The following is a 25,103-nucleotide window of genomic DNA, read 5'->3' as shown; positions in this document are numbered from 1 at the left end:
CTCAGGATAACGTTATCATTTGAGGATAATCGTGCCTTTTAAGAGATACATGGTGTAAGACAGTAATCATGGGTCAATTAACAGTAAAGCCCTGTGTGCATCATAAGTAGCTAGACATTCCAACCTGCAAAAACAAAAATGCAAGACTCCCGGAAATTCCGGGAGACATGGGATGTCTGGATGGAGGTCCACATCGGAAATGACAGATTTGAACACATTTGGTGTAAACATTTATTGGTTTCAAACAGAAATAAAAACAAATCGCACCAGCCAACACTGTACATCTCTCATGAATCCACACATAAATAAATCTAAGGGGGGAGGGTGGACTTTGCTGTGTAAATCAACGTGCACACATCTTTCCAGGGACCCTAATGATGAATGAACATTTCAATTCAAAATCATAGGAATTGGGTGTTTCAACAAAACGGTGTGTAGTTCTAAGGACAGAATTGTCACAATGTTGTGATGAATTATCATAATAATTCTGTTATGATATGCTGTATTTTATCCTAAAACCAAATCAAAAATCAAAAACACAATCAAACCAACGCCTTCTCCTTGTGCCAGTGCAAAGATAACATTCAAGGTGTAAAATGGTGACTGAATAACTTAACTTGGTACAACTAGAATTTTACCTTGGGAGTAGTCCACAATTTACAATTGGCATTGGATGTTTTTGGGCTTGTTGGAGACAGCGGAACCCAAGTTGTGAGAAGGCACACAAAACAATGACTAAAACATTCTGTAGCTGACCGAGTAGGAGACTCTGATGTGGTGTTTACACGGCACACTTGTGGAAGGAGAAGGGCTGAACCACTTCCCACCTTGAGACCTAAACACACTTTTATTGAATGGTGCTTTGCTGATTGAAATGGAACATTTGTGTAACAAATTGAGTCAGAAACCAAGCCGGATCCGACCAGTAGTGAGGAGTACTTACCCGAAAGAGTGCGTGTTCCAGAATGAGCAGTTTTAGCAAAATTATAATCAAACCAAAAACAAAAGTTAGAAACATGCTAACCCCAAATCCATTAACGTTCTCAAGCCAATTTGGTATTGATTAATGTTTTTGTATAGTTTTTTTCTCTTAAACATTGGTACTGGCAGGTGTTTATTTTTGTTCATTCTCCAAAAGTAGGGGTCGGTACAAAAAACAACACATTCTCAAAGCTTCTAGAACCCGTGAAAACCTGTGACGCCAACGCTAGTGTCGTGAGAGTGGGGTGGTGGTGTTGGTGGGGTAGAGCGGAGGTTGGGATGATGTTGGTAGAAGCAGGAAGGGGGCATCAAGTGGCCAGAGAGGAAGGGGGTGTTGAGGGGTGGGGAGGAGGAGGGGGGGGGTTAGGCCCAAGAGCCCCCTTTCCTCCACCTCCCCACCCCCCCGTTTGGCACGCTGCTACTGAGAGCTCGCCCTCTCCACGTCGGCGGTCTCCTCGTGTTTCTTGCTAGTTCGGAGTTTGAAGGTGGTGAGGGGGCTGGCGTGGCGCAGCAGGGCGCTCTGTGCCGCGTGTCTGGAGGGGAACGTGGCCAGGATGGTGTAGGTGGAGGCCAGGTCGCTGCTCTCAGTGTTCCTGTCCCCGTTGGTGCCCTCCTCGGCCGGCCCACAGCGAGGCCCCGGCTGGCCCTCAGACAGCCACCTGATCATGGCCCCTCCTTTGCTCAGCTCCCCCAGGAGGCAGTGTGCCTCGTTGCGGCTCATTCCCTCCGGCAGGTCCGTCACCTCCAGGACTCGACCGTTTACTGAGCAGGGAGAGAGACGGGCACGTCTTCAACGTGACGGCAAAGAAGACACTGGGAATATTCCTTGACAAACAATAACATCAAAATACAAAAACTGACAAGGGCTCATACACTATTACAGAAAAGAATCTCATCCCTAGACAAAATCAGCACATTTCTGGTGCCTACTTTAGGTGCTGTGGTTTCATTTGCCAGGTGCGAAATCTGCCTCGTCTGAGAAATTATTCTGCTTACATTTACAAACACCCACCCCCTCAGCACCTTCAGTGCACAGCAAGCACATTCTCCCCCCCCATAAAGTGAATAAATGGATGCTGTATCAATATTTCTGCCCCCAACAAATGTAAGAATTGCAGCAAAATACAATATACTTTAAATCTCCCTATACATTTTAGTGGTCATTTTTCCAAGTTGAGGATGTCTGATTTGATATAGAGACAGTTCTGTTTGAGTAAGCAGAAGCTGGGAGTGAAACCATGACCATCACCGTCAAGAGAGACCTACTAGCCTAGAGTGAGATCCCTCTCTATTACCTGGTTCACCTACACTGAGATCTGTAGACAGAGATTTCCTGGTGGGCTTCCTCCCTCGGCCCCCATGCCGGACTCCCATGGTGCCCTGTGGGAGATAAGAGGCCTACTTCAGACGTGTGGACTGGGCTGTTTGGGGGGACACTGAGCACTGAGCAGAGAGTCCATACAGCGGGTGGGAACATACTCTGTTGATGCGATGGAGGAAGCCAAGGCTTATGAGCGTCAATGTCCAAACAGATCAAAGCATTGCGTCATTGTGTGTGTTGTCCTGGTTACCAACCTGGTGTCCGGGGAACATGTGTGTGCCGTGCAGCAGAGGGGAGCGGATGGAGGGGTTGTACTGGAGGGGCTGACCCAGAAGGGGGAACCTGGCATCACCTGGACGCGTCGCGATGACGTGACGAGACAAAGAAGCAGTCATGCCACACTTCCCTTTCAAAATCACTTGAACCGTTAACGCTAAGCGGGCTGGGAACGTGAACTACATGCACCCATCCAGGGGCGGTCCTCACCTTGTCCGGGGCCGAAATGTCTGGGGAAGTGGTGCGTCATGATGGGGATGGGCGCCATGCTGGCACGGGGGTTCTTCATGGAGGTGAGGTGCGCCGAGGTGGGGGGCGGGGCCGGGGAGGAGGCGGGGCTGTTCTACACACATGCAGGAGAAGGAGGGGTCAGGGGTGCAGGCTGGAGGGGGGGGGGGGGGACTGGATCAGCACTCTGTGGGTGCCCGGGTGTTGACGGAGAAGGAGGCAGCTGCCAGATACCTGGGAGTTGTCCGGGGGGAGGATCTCCATGGACCTCTGGCTGCGTTGGTGGTCCAGGCTGTAGTATTTGTTGTGTTTCCACTGGGGGGGGGAGTGGGCTCGCGGCTGGTGGTTGGGGGGGAGAGCCAGTTGCATCATCACCATCCCGCTGCCATGGGGGGGCGGGTGCATACCTAGAAGCAAGGGGGGGGGGATCATTCCTCTGACTTAGGAAGGTGGGAGCAGAATATCCTACCCATACACGTGTTCTCAGCCATTACACAGAGCTGTGAGTAATGAAGTACTGTTTGTATAAAGGCCTAGCTCAAATGAGGTGCTCTGCAGGGGTTATTGGACAAAACATTTACGCAGCGACGCACCCGTGTTGACTTAGGAATGATTAAGCTGCCTAGTCGTCCCAAATCCAGTTCCAAGGACAATGAGCTTATCGGTAGCCATCATCCCTGAGCACCCCAAAAGTAGCCAATTAAATGTGTTTACTGGAAACTGAAGGTGAAAGCGTCTGCCGACTTTCCTGGCCCCCCCCCCCCCCCCCTCACCTCATTACCGTCCAGCTGAAAAGGATGCCTCTTTGGTAATTATAATATGAGGATAATAGAAGGTGGAAACGTGGGCAGGAGGAGTCATCTCAAGGGTAACAGAGAAGTGCAGAACTGGTTTTTAGGGGGCGGCTGGCTACACTAACACTTCACACTTGGCCAATAACTATAGCATTGTATACAAATTAATAAAAAAAAACATCTCTACCGAGAAAGTTGTTTAAAAATCCAAGGGTGTTTGAAGGTGACGGTGTGTGTTCTCACCTGAACACTGCTGTCCTGGGTGCTGCTTGGATCCGCACGGAGACGACGCCCGAGGAAACTGCATCTGCTCCGACCCTGGAGGGGGTAAGAAGCCCACCGTCGAACTGTGGAAACACACACACAGTCATCTAGGCTGCCTAGGGATACAATGAGCCATTACCAGGCTTGCAGGCTGCTTGAGGTGTGCCCCTGTAGCAGCTTTGGCCTCTACAGCGATGGATGAAAGGAGAATCCTGTGGAAGCAACCTGGGACTGCAGCTTGTTACATGAAGACAGGCTGCAGCCTACCTAGCACATAGTATATATCATCTTGAAGGCTGCCCCACTAACAAAGGATGCTTTTCGTTTGTGAGGAGGGGGGTGGCGGGGAGAGTGTGACCCCCCTGCTTCTCCTCAGCCCCCTCTCTCTGCAGCTCTAATCCCTCGGCCTGGTCTCTGATTGGTTCAGGGCCTGTGCCCTGTGCTTGCCGGAGGAGGAAATTAATTACATGTTTGTTTTCCCAGGACTGGCACTATTAATCAGAGATAATTACAGACCTTTCGACACTTGAAAACTAACGCTGGAGATGAATATGGGCTGGAGTTTCACAGTTGAACAGCGAACAGGGAGTTGAAGCTGCAGAGGTTCCTGGCCCGCAGAGCGACGAACACACACACACACAGTGGATGGTTTGTGCTGCGTACCTCACGGTGCCAGGCTGACTGGGTGGCATCATGCTGTAGTAGACCTGCATGCTGGTCATGGGCACGGGGCCCTGGCTGGAGTGGCTGGAGAGCACCATGGGCTGAGGGTAGGCCTGCTGAGGGTAGGCCTGCTGAGGGTAGGCCTGCTGAGGGTAGGCCTGCTGAGGCATGCTGGGGGATCCCTGGGGCATGGACACCTGCTGAGCACACCCCAACACCACACTTTGGATCTCGCACTGGATTTGTCACGACAAAACAACGAGTAACTAAGGTGGGTGTGAATTCACCCCTTTTTCAAATTTGGGGGGCTTGGGTTATTCAATTTCCGGAAGGGAAAAATATGCTCACATGAGCATACTAACATGAGTGTGTGTGTGTGCGCGCGCGCGTTTGTGTGTTACCTGATAAGAAGGCATTGAAGGATACTGGACCATCATGCCTTGCATCTGGTTTCCCATAATGCTGTGCTGCTGCTGGCCTCCCACTAGATTGGGATTGGCTGCTTGTTGCAGCCCCATGACACTCTGGTAGCTCTGGGGAGGGTTTGGCATCACGGTCTGATAAGCTGAAGGAGAGAACGAGACGGAGAAGCACACTTGCCGTGACCACTCGCTTTGTCGACAAACAAAGCACACGAAAGAAGGAGGCCAAACAGAGAAACTATTGTCCACGATGAATATGCATGGGAGGACGGATCAGAGATCGCTGTGAATAGGTTTATATTCGAGCAAAAATAGTCGGGCTTTGAAGCAAGTGAATAGGTTGATGCAAATCATGAGATGACTGAGGTTTCCAGCGTGCTTAATGGCTAGAACTGGGATTTGGGAGGCGTGTGTGGGGCGCTGAGTAAATGTCAAGGTGAGGCAGGGGGTGAGGCAGGGGGTGGGGGTGAGGCAGGGGGTGGGGGTGGACCCCTCCTGAGACAGTCATCCTGACGAAGGAGAGGCGTCCTTTTGGAAAGGTGGCGGAATCCTTCATGTCAATGAGGAGAAAGTGGAACGAGGTGATGAAGGGTGAGAGAGAGAGAGGACAAGAGAGAGAGGGAGAGAGAGGGAGAGAGGACGAGAGAAAGAGGACGAGAGAGAGAGAGAGGACGAGAGAGAGAGACAGAGCGAGAGAGAGGACGAGAGAGGGAGAGCGAGAGGCTACAGGGTTGGCTATTTTTACCATCAGTCATCCGCCTCCACTTGCAAACCATGCATGAAATGACTATTATATTAAACTCACACCCTCCTGACAGAGAGCAGTGAAGGAGATGTTTGAGAGTGTTGGCCTTATAACAGAAGAATAAGTGAAGGGGACGCTGCATATTGGGAGACCTTCAAATCAGTAGGACCACCGAGGCCAAAAGAGGAACCCTTGATGATGCCAAAGACACCCGAAGCAGAGGAGTGAGGGGCTGAAAAAGAGACCGGTTCACTGTGAGAATCATAGGCCTCTCAGACAGCGTCCCGGCCCCGGGTTCAGCCTCGCTGGTTCCACCTCCCTGGTTCCACCTCCCTGGTTCCACCTCCCTGGTTCCACCTCCCTGGTATGGCTCTTCTTAGTTCGTTGCTTCCGTTCTTCATCTGGATTCAGGTTCCCATCCCTGCAGCACCAGCCCCGTGCCCAATTATGACCAATACATCTGAAGACTTGATTGCACAATTTGTCCACTCAATCCTCACTTCCAATAAGTTGGTACACCTTTATTTGAAGCATTCCATCTCATCACGGCCAAGTAGCCCACTGTTTCACCAAACGACATCCCCCGGCAGTGGCAAACTTGATGATGCAAGTCGTTGGAAACAGCTATTAGCTGCCGTGTGATTGGCTGGGGAATGGCGGCGGGAGAGGCCGCGTGCTGCAGAGAGTAAACAGCCTCATTTGTCCTCCCGTGACTCGCCCTGGCTCCCCTGTCCGGGGGAGGCTCCTGATTTGGGAGCGGACGGCTGATGGAACGGTTTGGCAGCCAGTAAAAAGATGCGAGCTGGCGCTAACTACCCTGTCCCCCGCGGTGCCGGGGAAAAAAACGGAATACGGAATGAGAACGGGGGCGAGTGCCCGGGAGAGAGCTCAGCTCATAAAGACAAACATGATGGGGGGGGGGGGGGGGGTGGAGAGGGTGAAACAGATGAGGTGGTAAAAGAGAGGGTGTATGAGAGAGAGAGAGAGAGAGAGATAGAGAGACTAGCTGCTGCAGTCCCTAGCCCAACCAGATTGATGAGGAGTGACAGTCTGGAGCCGTAAAATCAAAAAATGACTGCCTGGTACCATATGGGCGAGTGAAAGTGGAGGCTGTGCTTGTGTGTGTGATTACCTGTCGGCGTGGGGGGCAGGGGCTGAGGCTGGCTCTGGGGGTTGTTGTAGTGCACCGGGGTGACAGGGCGATAGTGCTGGTTGGAGTGTGAGTACTGAGCAGGGGCACAGTAACACGTAGTCATCTGACAGAGAGAGAGAGAGAGAGAGAGAGAGAAACAGAGAGACAGAGGGTCAGTGTTGTTCAGCCTGGACTGTACATCTGTACATGTCTCAAAACATAACTAGGGCAACACTAGACCAGGAGCTCCGAGGTTTGACCTACCTGCTGAACAGGCTGCTGGATATAGGTCTGCTGCTGCATGACTGGCTGGCTCACAGGAAGGCCAGGGGTGGGGTAGGCCTGGGCCTGGCCGGGGGGGCCCAACATGAAGCCGCTCTGCTTTTGGGGTGCCTGGAGGACCACCTGGGTGGGGTACATGGTGGTGTGGGGGTCGGGGCCCTCGCCGGACGCCTGACGCACCAGGCTCATGTGGCTGAACTGAGCACCCAGCCCGTCCTGTTGCTGCACAAGGACACACACAAGCACACGGTTCATGGTGGAACCCAGGAAGACCAGGCTGCCAACTGGATCACCCCTATCATCTAAGAAAAGCTGTTCTGTCGGAAGCGTTTTTACTCGTGGATTATTTAGCCCTCAGCATCTGGTGGGATCAATTATTCAAAGCAGTTTCCACTCCTTTAATTAGTCATAGAGGGATATCTTCGGTTTGAGAGAAAAAAAATAAAAAAATAAAATGAGGTCAGAAAAGAGGTCATCAGAAAGCATGATCCAAAAGGGTGGTTGGGGTGTGTGTGTGTGTGTGTGTGTGTGGGGGGGGGGGGGGGCTCCATATGGCTTCAAATGTAAACTTGGTGTACACGCACCAACTCGACACAGAAAACCCCTAATAAGGACTCATGTCTACATGTGGCAGTGTGCGTTTGTCTGCCGACTCGTTAGATAAAGGGTCACCACACAGCAGGACCCTACGTTAGCATTCGACAAGGTGCTCAAGGAGGCCTAAGGACATGGATGAGGAGAGAGAAGAGAAGGATAGGTACCACAGTGTATTGTTGGTTAGGGTTGACAGGCAGGTACTGAGGAGGAGGAGGAGGAGGGTAAGAGATGGTTGAGTACTGGAGAGGCTGAGCCGAGGACTGGAAGGAGCGGGGCGGCTGGTGGAGGAACAGGAGACAGGCACAGGACACAGGAACAGGACACAGGAACAGGACACAGGAACAGACAGGAGAAGGAAGACTCCGTGAGAGAAGGCAGAGGTTCAAACGATGGGAGGGCTCAACACCAGATCGACACACGCACTCGCTCATCATTACCACACAATTGGAACAACAGTCACCATATTCAGCGATGAGTAATGTGATAATGATGAATGCTCTACACATCGCCCTACTGTAGGACACAATGGCCGTGCTTCTGCGAGGAATATGATGTCAGAGGCTACAGAAAAAAGACTGACAGACGTTTCTACTTTGAGAAAAGGCTCCTATCGAACAGAGACAGCAGAGGTGGGTTCATGCAGAAAAGACCTCGGTCGAAGAAGAAACAACGTGCGTACATCACAAGCACTTAGAGTCCTTGTCAGATCGTATCAGTGTTGTAACTGGCTCTCTCCTTTCCTTCCCTCTGTGCTTTCAGGAGCTGTCTCAGGCCAGAGGCAGCCCTAACTGACTGTTTATGACTGGTACGCTTCTTCTACATTGGTGGACTGCGGCAAACGCCTCTGTCCTGGAAGGCCTTATTAAAAGCAGCCAGCCCTATTCCACCCTGCTGAGAGTCGTTGGGAAGAAACGGCCTGTGTTGATGGTGTCTGAGGCACTGAAGCATCCAGGAGGCAGGGGTGTTGGGGGGCAAGCAGATGCACACCAAACTGACCTGGGAGAGGAGGTGATTGGCTGGGGGGTGGAGGGCAGCGGGGGCTGGAGGAGGGGGCTGCTGGGTCCTGGCCTGCTGGGAGCTGCTGCTGGAGGGGTTGTACACCACGGGGCTGCCATCTGGGTTCACAAAGGGCTGGCCTACACAACAGGACACACACTCGTTGAGATGGATCCAGAAATGCATCAATACATCCTGCTGAACAATCCTCAAAATGTTTCCCCATTTAAAAAGGTTTAATAACATTGCGTGATAAGCAAAGAGCTCAATAATATTTAACTCCAACCCTTTGAAAGTGGAGATACTGAATGACTACACCATGCTTCCTCATTACATGCTATGGAACAAACCGGAATAAGCAGGCAGCAAGTACAAGATGAATGAGTAGTGTTAGTTTTACAATGCATACATCTGGGAAAAATACATAAATGGGATGATATCGGATCCCCCCCCCCCCCCCCTAAAAAAAAAAAAAAAAAAAAATGGTACACGTTGAACCAAATGCAAAACATGACACGGTACAACCAAACACAGCCAGCAGCACACAGAGAGGCTGCCCTGGCCTCAGGTGGGACCAGCTCAGTGAGATGGGAGGAAGCTTGGTTACATGGTACCAACCTGTGTGTGGGTTGACCAGAATACTGCCAGGCGGTATCCCTGCGGCTTCCAGCGGAAGCAAATAGTAGCTAGCGTTAGCAGCGGCCGGGGCCGGGGCCGGGGCCAGGGCCCCCCTGCCCCCTTCGTACTGCCCGGGGCAAGTACTGCCGGCGGTGGGGTAGGGGACGGGAGCGCCAGGGCCGGCTTGGGTTAGAGCTGGGGTAGGCGGGGGCAGTTGGGGACGAGAGAGCGAGCTTGTCGAGGAACCTACACTACCGGAAGATTCTGAACCTGTAAACAGGGAGCAACGAGAAGAGCTTTACCTACAGACACAAGAGGTTAGCATGCTTAGAAGGCTTCTACAGGGGGGAAGGGGGGACTTCCAAGGGCACATCCAGGCAGGGTGTGTGGGCAGGGGCGGATATGGAAGCATGAACGGCAAGAATAGAATTTGCTACATATCTTCTACGGACTTGCAGGCCTAGGAACATGCAGTTAGTGTGTTAATTATGCAAGTGTATGAGTGTGTCATATTTCCGTTCCTGCAGCGCACTGCTAAAGACCATTTCATGGATCTCCCCTAAACTTTTCTCTGATGTCGGACATCAAACGTATCAGAAGTGGGGAAATCAAACGACCAAAACCAATTAATTCAGACTTGTAATGACGATGCAATCTATCAGGTTTGTAAAGATGGATACAAAGAAGCTAGAGCACAGTTTGTGTGCTGGTGCATGCAGGTTGCTTTTGAAGGGGCGTTTCAACCCTGAATGATGGGTTTCATGGAGAGATGAGCACATGACAGAACTAACAGGCACAAGATGTCTTCCACTGCAGCACACACTCTGCTGTGCAAAGTGATGGTGCCTAGCCTCGTCGTAAACAACTTCAAAACAACCCGAGCAACAAACAAAAAAGAAGCTGGGTGCAGTGCACTGTGAAAATGGTATTGCACCCCCCAAAATAAAAACACGATATAAAATCCTTTGCATGATAGTGAAGGCAGAAAAAAAATAAAACTAAAGTGGATTGAAAGCTGAGAGAAAATTGGTCTCCTGTCTCTCATCCATCTCCATTTTTTACCAGGATGCTCCTCACAAGCACACAGTGAGAAAACCATTTCAACCATCTCATCCGGGAGGAACCTCTGTATTACAGTGGAGCAAAAGTTATCCCAGCGGCTCTAAGAACTAGTAAAAGAAAATGAAAGATGCCGTCTTTGTCATAGAGAAATGTTTCTGTCGATGGACTTACACAACTGTTAGAGGAAAAAAATGAGAGAATTCTTCACTGTGGTGTGTTTACAAAGCATATTGGACAGGAGGGGCATGGTGGGGGGGTGGGTGGGTTGTCATGGATACGGCCCACCATGTGTGCGTGAGGGGCTTCTCCACTCGCCTGTCTTGGAGAGGCGCCCCGTGCCGGTGCTCTTGCTGCTGGCTGTGCTGTCCCCCCGGATCAGGACCGAGATGCCGCTGAAGCTGCTGGCCTTGGTCATGGCCGGACGCAGGTTCCGGTTGGAGCTGTCAGAGTCCGTGCTGCTCCAGGGCCGTGGGTCCGAGTACTTGGGCTCGTTCTCCGAGCTGCTCTGGCGGCTGTTGCCAGAGCGACCATCCCTCAGTCTGGGGGGGGGGGGGGGGGGGGGGAGGGGGAGCGAGGGGGTTTGGTTAAATGGATCAACAGTGTCCAGTGTCTTCTGAAGAGGTGTGGTGCTCTGCTCTCTGCTCTGCTCTCTGCTCTGCTCTCTCTGCTCTCTCTGCTCTGCTCTCTCTGCTCTGCTCTCTCTGCTCTGCTCTCTCTGCTCTCTCTGCTCTCTCTGCTCTCTCTGCTCTGCTCTCTGCTGGGACATACCTGAAGATCTGCCGCCTCTGTTGCGTGCTGATGCAAGCCTCTTCTTCATGCATCCTGGGTGGACATATAAAAAAAATAAAGGTTAGCTCGCTAGAGGGTTATGGGAATGTAACCATTCATTCATTCAAATAACTATAACACGTTGCAGTAGATAGAAACACATCACGCATCTTGATCTGACTGAAACACTTACCGTCTGTCTAGATGAAAATGATCACCCTGAGGGAGAGAGAAGAAAAAAAGAGACAACTTGATAATGATGATACTTACTTAACATACATCTTTTAATGGAAGATCATGATAGTACATGATAATTAGGTGTCATATCACTCAACCGTAAATCTTGATCAAGTACACAAAAATAATGTACAGTATTCCTGGTATTCACAACTGGTTTTACTATTAGGTGGTACACCATTTTCCCCCAAATTCTCACATCTTGTGCAAATATCCTATCTCTGGCTCTTTGGTACTCCTCCTCTCTCTCCTCAATAGATTTGCTTCTCCTGTCGTCTTTCAGGCGCATTCGTATCTGCAAGGACATGCACAACTTAGCAGCTGTGGCTGCGGCACCAGATTGTCACGCTTTCACAAACATGTCACAGAGAGTGACGGTGCAGACAAACACCTACCATGCTGTCCTCCCGATCAAAGCTGGAGCTGTCTCTCTTCAGGATGTAGCGCTTCTGAAAGTCCTCGCTCTTGTCGTCTTTAATGTGTTCTGAGAATTTCTGATCCGGGCTGAAGGAGAGGATTTGTACTGTTGTTGTTTCGCGACATTCTTTTGACAATAAATAAAATGTTTTTCTAAACATTCAGCTATTTGTACTTATTAAATATGTACTACTGTGTACTCCAGCTTGTTAGCCGTTTTAAATTCATTAAATCTAAAACCAATTCCAAAAGGACTTACATTCTTGTATTGCTAGTTTTGTTAATGATGACCGATTTCCCTGTTGGATCCACATTGTGATCCATCCCAAAGTATGCTGCGACTCTGTGTAAGAGCATTCTGTGGTACGATGTCATGGGAGGAAACTTCCTCTTCTGGCTTCTGGAACAAACAGAAGGTTGGTCTATATGAGGCTCCGGTATGTAAACAAACATCAACAGAATGAATTTGAATTTAACTAGATTTATTTATATTTTTTCACTTACTCGTTATTGTTGATAAAATCCAGAATGTCCTGTTCCAACTTCAACAGCATCATTCTGTCTCTGTAACATAAATGGTTAAAAAAGTATTAATTGACATTGCATAATAGAAATACAATTGCCATTAGTCACAATGCAAGAAAATAGTTCAAGAGATGTTGCCATAATAGTCACAGAGTACACATACCTAGGGTTGTTCTTTAATGTATTGACAAGGAACTCATGGAGGTCTATGCCAGTGGAGTCTGTATAGTCTTGACTGGAATCTAAAACATAAGGCAAAACTTGGTTCAATACAACAACAGTGAGAGTGTGTGTGTGTGTGTGTTTGAACAGTGCTTTAACAAGATTCCATTTTCAATATTTTTCCCTGAAAGCTTCTAGACATTTCTTCTCTTGGGAACCCAGTTTATTAGCTTGCTCTAGGCGCTTCTGCGATCTTAGTTCGGTGGTCTCTCATAGCTACATGCTGTGTTTGCAAAGGTTTCTCTTGTCTGAAGACAAGGTTGTTATTTCCCCTTACTGAGAAAAGTCCAACTGTCCTTTCCAGCCCCCCCCCGCCCACACACACCTCTTGACAGCATTTTCCGAGGCATTTTCTCTGGCTTCTCCATCTTGTCGCAGCTCTTCTCCTTTTCTTCTTCATCCTTGGAAGACACTTCCTCTTTTTTAAACGACTGTGAGATTTGAATATGAATTCTATCCTGGAGACAGAAGGGGGAGCATTAACGTTATTGTGCACGGTTAAAGAGGAATTCAGACAGTCATTAATAATAGACATTTTGGAAATTTGCATTTAATTCTCGGCAATCTCTCTCCCTTTCCCTCGGTGGGAAGTTAATTAAAAATGGGTTTCTAAAGTGTTCTACTCAGCAAACAAGGACACCCCGAATACGAGCACATCTCTAGTTAAGCTGGCTGGGTTATTACAGGAAATGTGTTTAAATAAGAATTTAGGAAAACCTCACAACGTCTGTTGTGATAAGCCTTTATACATAATCGCCTTGCCAATTAATGTAAGGATTAATCTTGTTGATTTGGCACCTTAAAAAAAAAAACTATTTGGAGGATGATCAAATAATGGCCTTTTTTTTCTTATGACAATAACAATGTTTTCTTTCGTTTTTTTGTTGCTAAATTCAACAATTATTCTGTGAGATGTTCCCTTGAGCTTTAAATTGGCCTACTCCTCCAATTTAGTATCTGTAAATTCTCCAAAACCCTGATTGACATCATTCAACCCCAGTAGACTTTTCCTCTCATTCTTGTCCATCTGCACCACAACAACACCTTGAAGACTGGTTTCCTGAGTGGCCAGTGAAGGATTGATTCGACCCCTCTTCTCCACCACCTCCTCTTTAACCCTGAATGTCACTCCCACAGCTGAAGCTCAGGTTTGCTTTATTGTTGTTAGAACAAAATGGCAGCTGAGTGGCCGGATGAACACAGGTCATTTCGACGCAGCACCTGGTTTTGGGAGTGACAACTGAGCTTGTAGCCAGGAGGACTAGGCCTTACTGAGACAGGTGCAACAACCTCACTTACTAGTCAAGGACATGACACTGATTAAAGAACAGTTTTCCTTCAACACCAACAAGGTTCTCAAGTATCTCTTTTATTGGATTTACTGTCACACCAAAATAGATGGATATTTGTATTTTACGAAATAAACCTTAAAATATGCATTGAATACCGTAAAAAAATGTTTTAGGGTGAAGGGAAATTCGATTAGAGGCATAATACAAACATTTTGCTAGAAGAAATGCCATTTTCCTCTCTGAGAAATCTTGTCTCAAAGGAACAGGTGGAAACATCCTAGCTGAGGGAAATATCTGTGGAGCGGGTATTCAATTATACCAATCCACATACCCTCTGTCGCTGACATGTGAAAATTGTATTTCCCAGAGATGATTGATGTGAGTAATACCACACAGTAATACTATACACACACACACACTCACTCACTCCCGCGGTGGTGGGGGAAACAGTAGTGGAAGGTGGTAAGGTTTAGTGGTGACTGCATGGAGGCGTGGTCCACTGAGAAGAGAACCAGCACTGTGACACCAGCAACATGAGCCAGAGGTAATAGGGGGGGGGGGGGGGGTTGGTACAGTTGCTACTTGGTTTTGACAGAGCGTGTAGAGAGCCAGAGTTCCTGATGTCGCTACACTGCAGCGGTCCTGCAGGCTGGTGTCCATGTACCATCTCCGCAACGAGATAGCGCTAGCACTGTGCTGCAGCCCTGAGTGGGGAGGAACATTTGGCATTCACACGGACGACATCCCATAACTCCCATCTGCTACCTCAGACCGCGGCCAAGCTGATCGAGCTCGTCCACTACATTCAACTGGCCCAGTGAATAAAGATGAGATCAAGTGTCCCTGTGTACATGCACTGCCATGTTTACATTCAGACGTTTCCTATGACACCAAATGTGAGCGAGGGGACTTGATATCCGATTTACCTGAGGTTCTGCAGGCAGTTGGGTAACGGGAGGAGGAGAGGACTCTTCACAAACAGCCAGGCTCCGCACTAACTTTAACTTTGTATTGGACTGGGGGAGGGCGAAGACGCATGGAGTTAAAGGGATTCCTGATTTGACTGAGAAAGCTTCCAACTCAACACACACAGAGAACGGTGACAAGTCCAAACACAAAGCACAGGGTGGACACAGCAAGGCCGGGGAGCAGACAGTGTGCATGAGACAGGGGAACGTTTCCCCAGACCACATGGTCAGCGGGATCACGTGTCGTTCCCTTCAGCAGCTCAACTCATTTGTTCTCTCTCGAATGTCATGACAACCATGCTGCCTACAAAGAGTGCAGGGTGGGGGGGGGGGGGGATTGCCAAATACATCAGTCATTTTAAGAGCAGGCAAAATCTAGGATCTCCTCAAAAATGATGAGGCTAATTAATCTTAACCGACAGAAAATTGCAGAAAAAAAATAAAAATAAAAAGTGGGAGCAAAACCGGTGGGGCTCCAAGCAAAGACAAGCATCTCTACATGCGTCTCAACTGTACCTTTGACCTCTTCCCGGCCTGCCCAGGTGACAGAGCGGGCTGCTGCTGCTGCTGCTGGGAGGGCAGCAGCGGAAACAACAGACCGAAGAGAGGGAGAATACAGAAAGAAGATTTGAAAAGGTGTTCCTCCCCAGCACAGGAGGAAAAGGTTACATGAATACAGATTTTAGGGGGGGGGGATAGATGCATGTCAAATCATTACCCCCCCCCCCCCCCCCCCCCCCCCCACCCCCCCCCCCCCCCCCCCCCAAAAAAAAAAAAATTGATGAATTGCAAATCAAAATGAGCCACAACAACTTTATATTCTTTCAGCAGTGAGAATAGAAGTGGATGAGCTATCAATGCACAGCAAAATAAAAGAAATACAGAAAATAATTGACAACTGCCTGCTTAGCCCACCCGCTGTGCCCTGTTTCCTTGTCGAGAAGAGCAGAGGACTGTTCTGAGGTGAAGAACGGAGCAGGGAGAAGCCAAGCGGGAGTGAGACTGTGTGTGTGTGTGTGTGCGTGTTTGTGTGTGTGTGAGGGAGAAAGACAGCTCAGTGCCTCTGTGCTTCATGCACCAGCAGTCGTGTGTGCAGTGTGTGTGTATGTATGTATGTATGTATGTATGTGTGTGTAAACAGACGGTCTCTCAGTGGCAGCCTGAGAGAGGCTGGCAGGAGGGAGGGAGGGGAGGTAGGGGAGGGGGCTGACAGGAGCTGTTGTCTGAACTAGAAGCAGCCGTTCTCCTCTGCACTGTGTGTGTGCACACTCGAGGACTTGGTCCTGACGACACCTGCTCATGCCCTCTAAAAACCAAGCAAAGGACACATCCCTGCCGGGCCCCAGGGCCAGATAACAAGAATAGAAAATTGAAATTGAACGTTCACATTTAGTGGTCGTGTGACCGACGAGGAGCACGGGGCGCAGGGGGTGGGGGGGGGGGGCGGACAGTAGGTAATATGTATCGGTGAGGGGAACGCGTGCACTTTGAGCGCACCACTAGACCAGCTAATTGAGCAACGCGGAGAGGGGCGCAGTGAACAATGTGAGGGAGATAAGAAAGCGCTGGAGTCAGCACAAACGCACCACGAGGCACCTGCCGCGCTCAGGGAAAGTGCCAGAGGCAGATGGCGGCAAAGTCACAGAGCCTCGCCTCCCCTCCTTCTCCTAACCCCCTCTCTCTCTCCCTCTCTCCCTCTCTCCCCCTTTCGCTCTCCCCCTCTCCCTCTCGCTCTCTCTCCCTGCTCTGCTCCCATTCCGTCTCTCAGGGTGACACACAGGAAGTTTGCAGATAAGCCAGGATTTGAGATCAAGATGATCTGGCTTCCTTCTGCCTGGCTCCAGCCACCAGCCTGGCCTGGCCTGGTTCCTATATATACACTCCTGTGGCCTGGCTGTCTGTCGCATTATTATTACTTCCCCTCCCAGACACAGCCCCAGTTCCTCACGGACAGACAATGATCTATTAAAACATCAAAAAGATCCTTTATTTTCATCTCTAAAAAAGAATTTGAATGGCCGGTTTTCAGTGTGATTGATTCAGATTCATTAGCAAGTCAAAGCCCTTTGAGGTCAGACTTCCCTTTGTAAACAAAAAATAAAATAATAAATCTGCCATAACAACTCCCTGACAAGACCCTTTCTTAATTCCCACTAACCCAAAAAATATATCAATAATAGTAATAGCACACTGAATGACATCTGAGGGACTCTAATGACTGCGGCCTGTGCCGCTAAACTTAAAAAGGTCTCATCATTTGTCTGGGGAGAGAACAGGCTTCTTGTCGCTGGCCGTTTACCTGTGCCTCCCTCTTGTTGTCGCGGTGGCTCTCGTCTCCGTCTGACCCGTTGGGTTCCGTCCTCTCAGACGTGCTGGCGCCCGCCTGGGGCGTGGCGTCCGTGTGCGCCGCCTCCGACACCCTCATGGTGTCCGTCTGGCCCTTTCCAGTAACAGTATCAGACATCCTCATCAGACACGCTTACTGGGAGGCTTCACCAAACGCTGGGAACCTGCAGGACACCACACACACACACTGCTTTTCTCTGCTGGAGACACCGGAAAGGGCAGCAAAGTACAGCAGGCAAACACGCTGAATTAAAAGAAAAAGATGGCCAGTTCGGAGAACCAGCAAGCAGGGAAAAGCTAAATATATATACAGTATTGTTTTAATGTATCCGTCATCAGGGAATAGGGCGACCTATCCATGTCAAAGGGGCTGGCGAGGGAGTCAGTTCTTGCTACTAATTATGCAGTGGGTTCTATGCAGTAGCAACGTCGAAGGAGGGGGAGACATCTGGTACATGAGAGCTATGATTAATGTGTTAATTAGCGCACAGCCCATCTGATTCACTGTTTGACACTTGAGCACAGCGAGACACACACACACGAGAGAGAGAGAGAGAGAGAGAGAGAGAGAGAGAGAGAGAGAGAGAGGAGGTGGTGTGTGGCTTTCGCGGCGACAAAGGCGAAGAAGTCCAACCACCATTTTCATCAGATTTATAATCCACCCCTCTCCACCGTCTAGCTGTGTGAATGTGTTTATCAACTCCTCATACATCCACCAGCCCTCCCATTTTCCAACCTCCATTACATCTATTTGGCTAATGAGTGCCTGTTTCTGCGGGAGTGATGTGTGAGCAGTCTGAAAGGCCGTACGGCGAGTGGAACTTGATCAAGATTAAATTGTCATCTGGGAGCGGTGACAGTGGGTGAGAAACCCTCCAATGTGGCAATGCCAGTTCCTTTCTATTGGTCTGGGTAATTGACTTCCAGCTAAGCATAGGATCTATTCTGACACTCAGACACAGCACGCCCCGGTTCAAGCTGACTTTGAATAGCTGTCGTTTTCGACGGGGGGAGGGTTCAGGGCAGAGAGAGCCCCCACACGTACTTGGTGCTGCTGGGCCGTGGGCGAGGTGACGTCCCGCTGGTGCGAGGGCTGAACCCTGGGTCCCTTTCGAAGCTGTCCGCCGGGTTGTCACTTGTGCTGAGCCTGCCGCAAGCTCTGAGAAAGAGTCCCATGTCCCTATCGCCGGGCCTGAACAACGACCACGCTGCTGCTGCTGCCCTCCAAGCTGCTCATTCCCCTCAGAGGCCTGTCACAGAGAGAGAGGGAGAGAGAGACACAGAGGGAGAGAGAAGGGGCAGGGTCAAAGGGCATGCTCTTTCAAGACCTGCTACTTCAGGATACAGGGTTATAGGTCACTGACAGGCCGGTCCACGTGGACCGGCAAAAGATCACAACTGTGTGTGTGTGTGTGTGGCTGTATATAAATCCTGCATGAATAGAATCAAGAGATGGGATGAAAGCAGTGAACTCTGCCAATGGCAGCCATGTAAAACGGAGCATTAAGCTTTCTGTCTGCAGCAACAGATTTATCAAAAAAAATAAAAAAAGGAGACCAGCCAGCATTTTTCAATGAATACGCAATGATATCTGAAATACCAATTTGCGTAAGTCGTCTGCAGCCAGTAACACCCTTCAGACCAGCCTTTGGAAAATAGACAAGGCACACTGAGCTCCTTCATTCTTCATGGCTAGGCCACAGAGGACCATATTTGCCCAGGCTGGCTCCCTCCCCTCTTTCCTCTCCCTCCCCTCTTCCCTCTCTCCCCCCCCTCTCTCTCTCTCTCTCTCTAATCTCCATGCCGGCTCTGGAGGCCGGGCAGAGCGCCATTGCGCTAGTACCTGGTGCCAGTCCAGGCTCCCGGTCCGACACACCGCCCTGGCATGGAGCCGCATGCTAGAGAAAGGTCAAGTGGATTCCTGCTTTACTTTATAACCCCCCCCCCCCCCACCCCACCCCCCCCGAGGTCTGAGGTCAGACTGACTATAGGACGCTCTCAGACGACTACAGATTGGGCTGTACTCCCGGCTCCAGTCATTTCTCAACACCGACGCGACTAGCGTACACGGGTGGAGCGGTGTGCCGCGTGAGCTTCCTGCAGGCTGCAGAACACCGGCAGAGAGCTGCATACTGATAGCCTATCACAGCAAACATCCAGTGGCAGCGTGCTGAGGTGACTGTGAGCCCGGCCCTGGGAGGACAGGGGGGAGCTTAAGAGAGGGACAGGAAGAGGCGGCAGGGTTCAGGAGATCACCAAGTGTCACTGTCAGTTCTGCGTCGGTGACACAGGGGAGAGGGAGTCAGTGACAGGGACAGGTGGCCCCCGCGCATGTTAATGGACCAGACGCACGCAAGCACGTCGACAAAAGCAAGCCGCTTCACCGCGAGCACAAACGCACACCCTCGCATACATAAGCGCCGATGTGCAGATGTATGACGTTTATACACAAAACCCTCCGCTGTTTTTTCAAACCCCACGGATAATCTTTTGTCTCCCTTCACTAAAACAGAATCTCATCTGTATTTCAGAGGAGCGCTGGGAGGATGAACCTTAAAGAGCTTCCCTGAGGCATTGTTCTCTGTCAGAAGCCCCTCTTCAAACTGCCTTTATCTACATTCCCATAGGTGGGTAAGTACTATGTACACACACACTTACTTTAGAGTCTCTCCATTTGCCTGGAATGAATTCTGAAAAGTCTACAGTGGAGGTCAAGGAGGCCAGACGCAGAGCCAGCGGCGCTAATCACACACCTGCTCTAAATGGACCACTCTACAGCAATTATGTCTGTTGGAGTCAGTGAATAGGGAATAGCTCCACCGCCGTGCGCGAGGCCGTTCATGCACCGGGCCAAGAGCGAGCGACCCCCACGCTGCCCACCCCCCTCCCTCCCTCCATTCTTCGCTGACCTTTCCATCCTACGCCCCCACCACACAGCATGCACACTTTGCCGAGGGCTGGGGGCTGAGGAGAGCTGGTTGAAGAACCGTTCTGCAGAGCCACAGAACAAATAGATCTGCGGCGAGAGCACCCGGGGTTCCGAGCAGATGTGGAGTGACGGGAGACAGACAGAGCCCAGCCTGCAGGGCGGGGGAACATCAGGAGGGGAACCGCACACACAGATGCTCCTCCTGTGTGTGTGTGTGTGTGTGTGTGTGTGTGTGTGTGTGATGGAGATCAACAGCTCCAGAACAGAACCCAGATAAGGCATATCTGCATTGCTCTATGTGGGCTGAGCCTACAGGGGGGTCATGAGCTCTGCTTGTATGCTGTCTCTTGCACTGACGAGCACGCACACTACAAGTTGTGTTACACCAGCAAAGACTTAAACGTCATTATACAGGTTTAGGTTAATTAGTTTGCGTAACACAAGAGGAATAGTATTAATGGGCTACCACAGCTCTGCCTATAAAAGCTGATTACATGATACAAAACGCATCACACATTTACTGTTCAGACTGACAGTTACTGTTACAATCTGTATTGGCACAATACAATTTAGAATCCACCCCACTAAAATGACAAGATAGTAAAATTACTGAAAGTATATTCACATGATATGATTTCAACGTCCACACAAGGAACACATCAATGAGATATCCTCATTAATTTGTACCATTAGAATGATTAGTTTATTGTGAAAGTCAATGGTAGAGGCAAACAGACAGACATCATCAAGTGAGCTAGATTAACGCATCTGTGGTTTAGACTAATTACTGCTGCTCGTAAGGACTTTAATAGCAGTCCTCAAGGAGTACGGTAATCGATATGATTGATTTCAATGTTACACTTAACTTGCTTTATAATCCCATATCTTTCAACAGGGTTTGCTAATTGCAAATGAGGAGCGGCTGTCGACATAGATAATTGGACCTAAATCTCAGAGCAAAAACAACATTTAATTTCCACGCCTGTCGAACTAATTTCAGGTATAAACTATTATTGCCCAACAACATATTGCAATGTACAACACATCGAATTAACAGTAAAACCACGAAAGAATTAATCGCTTGTACCAGAATGCTATTTTTCAGGAAGGTGTCCAATTAGGCGGAAAAACTATAAAAGGGGGAAGTAGAGCACAGATAGTTATGATCTACAGAGAAGTGCGATACATGCATAATAGCGCTGCGTCGGTAGTCATTAAAACCATATCAACACACCTGCACAACAAACGTGAAGACGGAGAGAGCCGGGCCAGCTCCGGCGAAAAACAATGCAAGCTTCTTAATGGCTTATCTATGCTAATGAGCGCACTTATGGAGAGACAGGCAGAAAAGCACTAGGAAGCGGAGCCGCAGCTTCAGTTCACTCACAGGCAACCTTGCGTTGCTTCATTAAAAACAGCCATTAGTACCATGGCATTAGAAATATATTGCCTGTCAGATAACATTTGGCTGTCCGGAGAAAAAAAACTAACCCCCAAACAGCACTCATTGTAGTAACACAGCGTTATCCATGACTGTACAATGTCAGCTAAGAAAAAATAAAATAAAAATAAGACAGAAGTCAATGATGAAAATAGACAAAAGAGACAGGAGATAATGCAGTCCGTCTTTCTCTGTAGACAGGTATAAGTAGAAGTAAAAGAACATGGAAATAATAATTTACCAGAGGCATTACATTCTACCATTGCCCCAGACAACCTCACCACTCCCTCACCTATAGTAAAGCGCCAATCTAGCCTTGCTGTTACACAGGACCTACCTGCCACACACTCGCCCTCATCATGTCCACTGGTTGAGGCGGGTTTAGTTTCCATAGTACAGGAGGCAGCATTTGCTGAAGGGAGGGAAGCCGCTTGGAGCCAGCTCCCAGGCAGCAGCCTCTCGTAGGCTTGCGTGTGAGAGTGTGTGTGAGCGTGTGTGGGTCGCGGGGGTCTACCTGCCAGAGCCCATCACCCATCCACTCGGCCCCAGCCTCAGAGACAGTGCCAAATCAACAGCTGGCCTCTGTGATGTCAGCTCCAGCTCAGCCACTCACAGCAGCCTGCAGCACAGCGCAGGCTAAATTGGGCTCTTCATTAACCATTCTGTTGCCCTGCCGTAGTGTGCGCTACTAGTGGAGAGGAGAGGAGGCGTTGGGACGGGAAACAGGAGTCAGGAGCAGAAAAGGGTGGATAGATAGAAAACGGGAGAATGAGGGGATGAATGAGAACACCGGAGGAAAATGAGTGGTGAGGGACAGATAGGGGAATGGAGAGATGGAAGAGACAGGGGGAAAAGGGCAAAAATAAGAACAGAAAAATGACAGTGTGGCAGCGTGTTGGGCAAACAGTGGAGATTGGAGATGCCTTCATGGAGCCAGTTCTGATGGCCCAGGTGGGCACGCGATGGGAGGGGACAGCCACCAAGAACACCGGCTGTTCATGGTGCACCTTGCCATTACAGTTGGCACACACTGGCTTTCGACAAGACCGGGCAACAACAACCGCAAATGTGCCATTCGATAGCACTAGTAAAGTGCTCTGAATGACTCACATTAACAAAGCAGGTCTAAATGACCATGATACAGTAGTTTAATAAAGAGAAGCATAGGAAGAAAATATGCTAAATAAAGATAAGGTTGTCAACTTCTGAGGATGAATATAATCGAGACAAATGTTGACTGCTGTTTTGATTGTTTAATTCGGTTCACTCCCTGAGCCCTTAGAAACAAAAGCTATGATAGACAAGCTGGTGGTGTGTGTGTGTGTGGGGGGGGGTCCCCTTGTCCCTTAGCAACAAGAGCAAGTCACTGACAAGTGATCTGATCCAATTCTGTGGCATTCGTTATGCTCACATTATTGTTGCTGCGCATCTGATGAGAGCCAAACAATATAAAGACTTTGCGATACAGAATAAGAGGATTATACTATTTCAATGATAACCATATTGGTGGGAAAAATAAAGAATGCCCATTCTCATGAAAAATGTTGATTTCCCCTGAAAACCATTGAATTATTAAAGCCTTCACTTTAGAGAAATCAGACTACTGCAGCATCTCCAAGCTTATCAATACTTAATAACTCCTTAAATTCCAAATGTCCTACATCTATCACTGGAAAAGGTGTGCTGTTACAGTAGTGGCCTACTGTGCACTAGCTTTCCTTTTCATTTCAGTCACTCCACAAACAATAAGATACCTGGTAGAACATCCATGTTCCTATATTGGAAGGCATGCTTGCGTGGTGCTGTCATGTTGAATACCTGATGTTTGTTTTAGCTGCAGAAAGGCATCAGCATCGTATGTGACTTCCTTTTGAGCAGTCTAGCATTCCTAGATCGGAAAGACAAAACTTTCTTTTTTGGGGGGCTTAGCCGAGTACCAAATCAGTGAAGAAACAATTGTCCCCTCCGAATACGCACACATACAGTAACTTGAGTTTTTTTTGTTCCATTTCTTCCCATATTTATAAAAACTTTAAAAGAATAAATGACAAAGGCTATTAAATATTCTGAATTTACACGCCTAATTCAACCATAAATCAGGGGTTGTGTCAGTGCACTCCTAATTACAGACCCTCTGGCTCTGAAACCAAACTGTCAAGCCGTGCATCAACATTATTAATGGCAGGGTGAGACAACCAGGATTGATTGTTAAAAGCTACAGGGAACTCACACTCATCACAACAGTAGGCACAGTAAAGTCAGTGAAACTGTTTGGTTAAGACAACATAGGCTCAGTCTAGAAAGCCTGGACTTATCATTAAGCTTGTCATTTCTTGATGACTTTCACATTTCAGCAGAGCCCAGAAACATGTTGATGATGACTGAGGTCACTGAGCGAATCTTATCGTCTGGCCACACAAAGCAACAGCCATGAATGGATTAGAAGAACATAGTGCTATGAAGGGACGTGTTACATTATATGTTGAGACAGTCCTCTAATGTTGCAAGAAAGCACTTCACTTGCTAAATGCAGTTCATTATTAAAACTTTTCAACCGCAAAAAACAGGTATATTTTCAGACGATAGTTCTCAAACTTTCCTAGCTTCTGTCACACAGGTACTAGTACTTCTGATGAACAAGCACCCATATAAAGAAGTGGACAGGCCAGCGTATACATACCATCTCCAATATCGCAGACAATCAATGCTGACGTTCTACCGGCACTGTAGAACAGCTACCACAATCTGTTTGCAGCTAATGTAGCTAGCTAGTTAGTTGGTAAAGCACGGTACAGTTGGCTGGTTTGGTAATGTTACTTTTCTAACATATGCTGCAAGCTAGATCCCTAAAATGTTGTAAGGGCCTTGCAGGGTTGGTAATATGCTTCTTAGTACTGGAGAGAGCTTGTCATTGTGTACCTAGGCCTTTGGCAAACGATTGACAGTGACTCAAATAGAAACTAGCTAGCTTCTTGACAATATTACATTGCTAGTCTTGCAAGGTACCGGTAAGTCATTAAGTTAGTTAGCTACAACACCGTGGGCCATTTGGTATCCAACAGAGTATAGTCAATGACAATGTGTTGTAAGAGTTCTTCGTTTAGCAGACATATATCATGGTCAGTTGTGTAAAGCCGAGGGCGGTGCGGCCAAGGATGTTTTTATGTACATAGAATTTAAACATCGACAACCCCACTGCACTGCCAGGAGACCCGGGCACCGTAAACGAATTACTGTGTTAGCTATTACTGTGTTAGCTACAGTATTGCTAGCCTTCATTGCTATGCTACCAGCTAGCTAGCCTAATAAGCTTCGGAGATAATGCCATTTGCCAACGTATTTACATTTCGTCCTAATCAATGACAATGACACAGTACGATAAAAAAAGCTAATGTTGCCTTACCAATCGCTTCAGAAGAATAGTGAACGTGGGTGGACAAGTATTGTAGCTACTTCTCACTGTAGAAATCGGCAACAAGCGTTAACAATCAACCTGACTGGGTAGCTTAGCTAGCTAGTAGTAGAAAGAGTGACAGCATATCCGGTGTTATGCCTAAAAGTGAATCCATGCGGCACT

At 48.7% G+C, this 25,103-nt stretch overlaps 1 protein-coding gene across 1 annotated transcript; it reads right to left on the bottom strand.

Annotated features, from left to right (window-relative positions):
- Window positions 1-213: 213 nt before the first annotated feature.
- On the bottom strand, window positions 214-25,034 carry LOC124474871 (R3H domain-containing protein 1). The gene is made up of 27 exons (XM_047031330.1): window positions 24,930-25,034; window positions 18,202-18,406; window positions 17,110-17,320; window positions 15,327-15,488; window positions 14,769-14,858; window positions 12,876-13,008; window positions 12,492-12,570; window positions 12,308-12,367; window positions 12,063-12,203; window positions 11,782-11,890; window positions 11,586-11,681; window positions 11,343-11,368; window positions 11,150-11,203; window positions 10,697-10,920; window positions 9,320-9,589; window positions 8,702-8,841; window positions 7,870-7,983; window positions 7,091-7,330; window positions 6,771-6,950; window positions 4,929-5,222; window positions 4,528-4,724; window positions 3,844-3,947; window positions 3,041-3,213; window positions 2,789-2,921; window positions 2,557-2,654; window positions 2,277-2,361; window positions 214-1,743 (listed from the first exon to the last, which is right to left on the bottom strand). Exons 3-27 carry the CDS (start codon window positions 17,278-17,280, stop codon window positions 1,400-1,402), a joined length of 3,717 nt encoding a protein of 1,238 aa, XP_046887286.1. The 5' UTR covers window positions 17,281-17,320; window positions 18,202-18,406; window positions 24,930-25,034; the 3' UTR covers window positions 214-1,399.
- Between the last annotated feature and the right edge of the window lie 69 nt (window positions 25,035-25,103).

Source organism: Hypomesus transpacificus, chromosome 12, assembly GCF_021917145.1.
Source record: "Hypomesus transpacificus isolate Combined female chromosome 12, fHypTra1, whole genome shotgun sequence".
NCBI classification, from domain to species: Eukaryota; Metazoa; Chordata; class Actinopteri; order Osmeriformes; family Osmeridae; genus Hypomesus; species Hypomesus transpacificus.
The sequence above is the reverse complement of the archived record's forward strand: the minus strand, read 5'-3'. Positions and strand labels throughout refer to the sequence as shown.